General features: G+C 37.8%; 1 protein-coding gene across 1 annotated transcript in view; it reads left to right on the plus strand.

Annotated features, from left to right (window-relative positions):
* ABAT (4-aminobutyrate aminotransferase) overlaps positions 1–2,943 on the plus strand; it is a 121,906-nt gene extending 118,963 nt beyond the window's left edge. Inside the window, exon 16 of the mRNA XM_044659030.1 lies at positions 2,712–2,943. Within this exon, the coding sequence (XP_044514965.1) occupies positions 2,712–2,833 (122 nt within the window). The 3' untranslated portion in view covers positions 2,834–2,943. The remainder of the gene's footprint in view (positions 1–2,711) is intronic.
* The last annotated feature ends 3,057 nt before the right edge of the window (positions 2,944–6,000 follow it).

Raw genomic sequence — 6,000 nt, forward strand, 5'->3', positions numbered from 1 at the left:
ATAGGAAGTGAAGAGTCAATGACTGAGGTTTCAAGCTTAAATGATTAGGATATCAAGGGCAGTGTTGATATAATGGAAAGAGCACTAGATTTAAAGTCCTAGAAGCTGGATCTAAATTCCATTTCTGCCACTTCCCACCTATGAGAGCTTAGGTAAATTATTTAATCCTTCTGAGCCTTCATTTCCTCATGAAGAGGAAATTCTCAGAGAATATGAGTTGGACTAGCTGGCCCCCAAGATCCCTTCCAGATCTAAATCTATGATTATATAGTCTATCAACAAAGATGGGAAATGGAGGAGGAGGGGAAGAAGATGATTTTAGTTTTAGACCTCAGTCCAGGTACAGACATTCATCAGTCAATTAGAGATCAGATTAGAGGTCAAGACTGGAGGTAAAGATGTGGGAATCATCAGGATAGAACAGATCATTGAAAATCATGGAAGCAAATGAAATTCTCAAGTAAGAGCATGTGAAGAGAGAAGAGGATAGTACAAATACAGAATTAAGAGGCAGAAGATAGAATGGTAACCAGAGGAAAGAGATTAAAAGGAACAAATTATTTTAGTAGGAGGTAAAAGGTGAACCAGGATAGACCAATGTCACCAAAGACAAGTATCCAGAAAAAAAAAGAGGTGATATGGCAAAAACAAACAAGCAAACAAACAAAAGCATTAGTCCTCTACATATAAAAACATATCCATGTTCTGAGGTGCTTAACCTTTTTTTTGTCATAGACTCCTTTGGCAGTCTGGTAAAATTTTCTGGATGCCAGACTAAGAACCACTAGCCTAGTTGGTGGTATAGAGTATTAGAATTTTTAGGGAAAAAAAAACCCTATGAAATAACTAATTCAACCTCCTCATTTTATAGATAATAAGTAACTCATACATATTAAAGAATATAACTGTTAACAATATCTTTTCCTTGAAATACATCCTGTTATAGATGTTATATTTTACAGATGAGAAAACTTGAATCCCAGAGAGGGGGAAGTGAGTAGTAAGACTTAGTAAGTACTGGAGTGGGGCCTCCAATTCAGGTCTCCTGGATCCCAGGCTTCTATTATGGTATCTTCCCATAATCATATGGCTTTGAAATACACATTTACCTGACAGAGCCATCTGAAAGTAAATTGGGAAATATTCTGCTGACCCCTACCATATGAAAAAAAGGCATAAGCAAGCCATTGTCAGTGAGAGTCTGCATTATTTTGAGCACAGCACTTGTTTGGTGGCTCTGGAACCAAAGCATGCCACAGAAACATGTAATTGATAGTCATTTTTTACACACTATTCTGGACAATGCTGTGAGTTTTCAAAGGGGTATAGTTTAAAGGAAGGTGTTAGACTCTGAGAGATGCACAAGGCTATAGCTTCACTTGGGGGGGGGGAATTCAACATACACACAAACATCAAATGCTGCCTTTAAAAATAATTGTTATTTCTCTTTATTTTATGTCTCTATACAAAAGTCTTTGCTTTCTTCTATGCTTTATTGTACAGATGTTTTGTGTTTCTAAGTATGTAGAATCTGGCTTCTGACCTCTTCACACAACCAAAATTGCTCTCTCAAGAATTACCAGTAATCTTTCAAATGAAGAATCCAACAGCCTTTTCTCAGTCCTCATCCTTCTTGACCTCCATTTAACACAATGATCACCCTCTCCTCTGGTACTCTCTCCTGGACATTTAACACTGCTCTTTGTGGGCGTTCTTCCTGTATGGCTATACTTTCTTAGCCTCCTTTAATAGACTATCACTTTTGTCATATTCCCTACCAGTAAAAAGTAAACAGTTTTAAAAAAAAATTGTCGTGTGCCCTCTTCCCTTCTTTTCTCTCTTCTTCTTCCCAATTACCTGATTAGCTCCCATGAGTTCAAATATTATGTCCCAGATTGATACCAGCCAGCTCTGATGTTTTTGTTTAGATGTATAGTTAATTCAATAAAGTCTTATGCCTTTATTGGAGATGTCAGCCTATGAAACTATTGGCTGTGTTTCTAAGTATATCCATATTTGGACAGATTGTATTGGATGTCCCCTGGTATTTCACATTCAACACATTCAAAACTCAACTTTCCCCAAACACCCACCCCTCTTCCAATTTTTCTATTTTTGTCAAGAATACCACCATTCCTAAGGACACCTGGGTTTTGAAAACTTAGTCATCTTTAATTAATTCCTCACTCTCCCATGTCCCATATATCCAAAGCTGACGAGTCTTAAAATTTTACCTCTAGGATATCTCTTGCATTCATCCCCTTTTCCCCACTCACATGGCTACTACCTTTGTTCAGGCCTTGAGCATCTCTCCCTTTGACTACTGCAATAACCTAATTGGTCCTCCCTGCCTCAGGTCTCTCCCTACTCTAATCCATCTTCCATATAACTGAAAATTGATATTCCTAAAACACAGGTCTGACTATATCACTCCCCTCTTCAACAAGTAGCACCTTCTTTCTTCTAGAATCAAATATAACCTCCTTTATTTGGCATCTGAAGTCCTTCTCCAAACTGTCCTGCTTTCTCAGTCTTAGTATAAATTGATCCCCTTCACCCATTCTATGAAAACCTTAAAGTGCTAGGAAAAATATAAATTATTATTGTTAGTTTGGGCCCTCTGGCTTCTTGCTTTCTTCCATGCATACAGAAGAAATAAAAGAGTAAACAAATTAAAGATATTCTAACCTTCCCTCTTTCTCTTCTTTCAGGTGTAGTGCTGGGAGGCTGCGGTGATAGGTCCATCCGTTTCCGCCCAACATTGGTCTTCAGGGATCACCATGCACACCTTTTCCTCAACATTTTTAGTGACATCTTAGCAGACTTCAAGTAAAGGATTATTTTTCCATTGCACTAAGAAGGTCTCAACCTCTACAACTGTCAAATTGATTAGTTTGCCTATGTCATATTTTCACTTAAAGTACCAAAAGGAGAATCCATAAACTGGAGGGCTGTTTTTTGTTTGGTAGCATTGGGCTGGGTGGGTGGGTGGGAGGGTGTTTTAGGTGGTTAGGAGGAAGAAGAGGGGATTGGTTTGGGTCTTCTCTCCAACTAAGTCTATATCATATGCTGATTTCAACACTCAATTCCTCTAGTGCCCTGGACACAGGCAATCTTTGGGAGGGGCTGTCAGCACCCTGCCTAAATTTCTCTTTTAAAGCCAGTCTTGAGACCTGTGCATGGGACTGGGAGTCAGAAAACTCCCGAGTTTCAGGTCTGATATCAGATCCCTTCAGTGGCCAGTTTGTTTAACTTTTTCCCTATGCAAAATAACAACAAAAACAAAATGGGATCACTCTTGTCCAGCCTCACAGGGGGCTTGAGAAGTTTCCTTTCTTCACTGAGGTACAGAACTAAGGAATAAAATTGTATGACAGCTATAGAATGATGAGGTCAGGTCAAGAAAGAATGGAAAAGAGGGGACTGCTAGTCCTCTTATAAATGTCTGTTGTGGCCCAGATGTGACCTGACCTCCGGGGGATTTCATCTGGCTGGCTTGGTGGTCAGCTTTCATTTTATTTCTCCCATTTGTGTCTGGTGGAGGGGGCAGGTGCTTGAGTCTTGCCAAAAGGTCTGCCATCAGAGGCTGAAGAAGGCCTCTTGTCTGACTAGAAGCTTGGGAAAGAAGGGAGTGAGGAGAGAAGGAGCAAAGAAAACATTGCTGCTGCCTTGGACCCCAGACAGACTCCCATTTCCATACATATCTGTCATTCCAAATTGCTTGTTGATGTTGCTGAATGGCAGATAATCCTTTCATACACAAGAATTGACATCTCTGGGTTTCCATAGGAATACAGTTTAAGGAAAAGGTCTGAAACACAAGCCAACAGCCTCACTCCTGGGGAAACAACACTGGAACAGGGGCCACATAATCATTTAATATTCTTGCCTCTGATAAACAATATAATATTAGAGGTCTTTCCTCCTATCCTCCACAGACCCCTTCCCACTCCCAACAAAACATTGTTCCTTGTCTACATGTTGTTTTTCAACATCCGCTCCATTTCTGAGGAGCTCTGTAAAAAGCTTAGCTGTTATGCAGAGTAAGTCTGTTGCTTGACTAGATTCTTCTTGAGGGAAGCATCCATATTAAAGAGATTTATTGATTCATGTACAAGAGCTGTAAATGTGGAATGTTAACCTGTTCGTTGCTGGTTTGTTTGGGGTGGCTTCATTGTATCGTCATTCAAAATATCTATAAGAAAGGTATTTTCTTAGGATGTAGAATATGCTAATGTTCATTTCCTTTCTCTTACATAATTGGATGGTGCCAAAAACTAATTTAGCATTATTTTACTTTGAAAATATTTTGAACTGACTAGCTCTAGATGGAGATCATCATCCTAAACATTGATCAAAGGAAAGCAAGGTCTAGCTTCTATCCCTGAATGTCACTTGTTAACTATGAGCTAATCATTTCACTTTCAGGTGCCTCCATTTCATGTTCTATAAAATGGCCATAATAAGGCTAAGTTCTAGGCCCTTTTATAAATTTTCACCCAAAGATTTCAAAATATCATTAAAATCTCTAGAGCCAGCAGGCATCCATATTAATATTGTTGCAAATGACTGAATGCCAGCTATTATATAGCCAGGAAGAATTAGCAAATTCATAAATTATGACAATTTTCACCCCAATAGCTATTAAAATTTTATTTTAGTATAAGATTCTGCCTTAATTAGAGTCATTAGCACTGAGAAAAAAAGAGAGAGAATGTTTGATTTCCTTCCCCACTTTTTGCATCCAATACCAGGGACCCAGGCTCAGCCAGTAGTTTCATGCTGACATCTCCAATAAAGGCATGAGACCTTTTGGACCTAACTATACATATAAATGAAAACACAATTCATGAATTTGCTAAGTGTTCTTCCTGAGTATGGACATTAGCCAACTTCTAGCCATAAATTAAATACTCCAGTGAATGAGGTTGTATAAATTTCTCAAAGGCTTTCTTAGCTAAGATCTAATTGATAATTTAGTTTTCTTGGGTGGGGAGACTGGGTCGTTTTATGCTGTCTTCCCTCTAGGGGTTAGCGTGGAAATGTAATTATTTCACCTAAAAGTAATTTCCTTATATATTATTCACTCATTACTAAGGAACATTCCTTCTAGCAAATGTTTTTAAATGCCTCTTTATTAACAGGTCAATGTTGACCCAAGGCATAATGGGTACCCTGAAAAGTCCACTGAGGAAAAATAACTAGTAGAAGTTTGGGGAAAATAATTATATAATCAAAGATTTAAGACTCATGAAACACAAAAAATTGTGACAATGAACAGGAAAATTTAATGAACTTGATTTCATAGTAGACCTAACAGGCATGCAACCATTAAGGGCAGATCAAGTGAGGAAGACCTTCATTGGCCAACAACTGGAAAATAGCTCAGCTCGTAAAACGTATCAGTTTAGTAGATTTTAGTAAGTGTCTCTAGCAAGTCATGTACTTTTACAGAAAATAAGGTCTAGTAATATCAAGTCCTATTCACATCCTCACTTTTATTATAAATGGGTGTTTTTTTATAATTTTTACTGACACTCAGTAACCATGTAAAATTGTGCACAACATATAGATATATATATTCATATATATATTTATCAGATCATGATAGACAACTTAACTAGAGAGCACTGCATACCTAAGCATAAGAAGTGATATTGTTTACAGTGTTCTGTGGACAGTGCCAAATGTCAAAGAAACTAACTATACTTCACAATGTAACTGCTGACCATATATACAATTCCATGAATTAAATCCATTTCCTATGTTAATCAATATTCTTAAATAAAATATTTATAATTGAATATCTCCAATGTAAATGTGATCTCTTTCACTGCCACAATCACTTGGGCTTCCAAGGGTCCATGGGTATGGTGGTCAATGTCAGTGTATTAGGTAAGAATGCATTGGCATCTTATCAGGAAGATCTTAAAAGTAATGGAAGGAGATACTGGAATCACTGAGTGACAGAAGCTATACACTTAGTAAGCATTTAGTAGA

This window comes from Gracilinanus agilis, chromosome 1, assembly GCF_016433145.1.
Source record: "Gracilinanus agilis isolate LMUSP501 chromosome 1, AgileGrace, whole genome shotgun sequence".
NCBI classification, from domain to species: Eukaryota; Metazoa; Chordata; class Mammalia; order Didelphimorphia; family Didelphidae; genus Gracilinanus; species Gracilinanus agilis.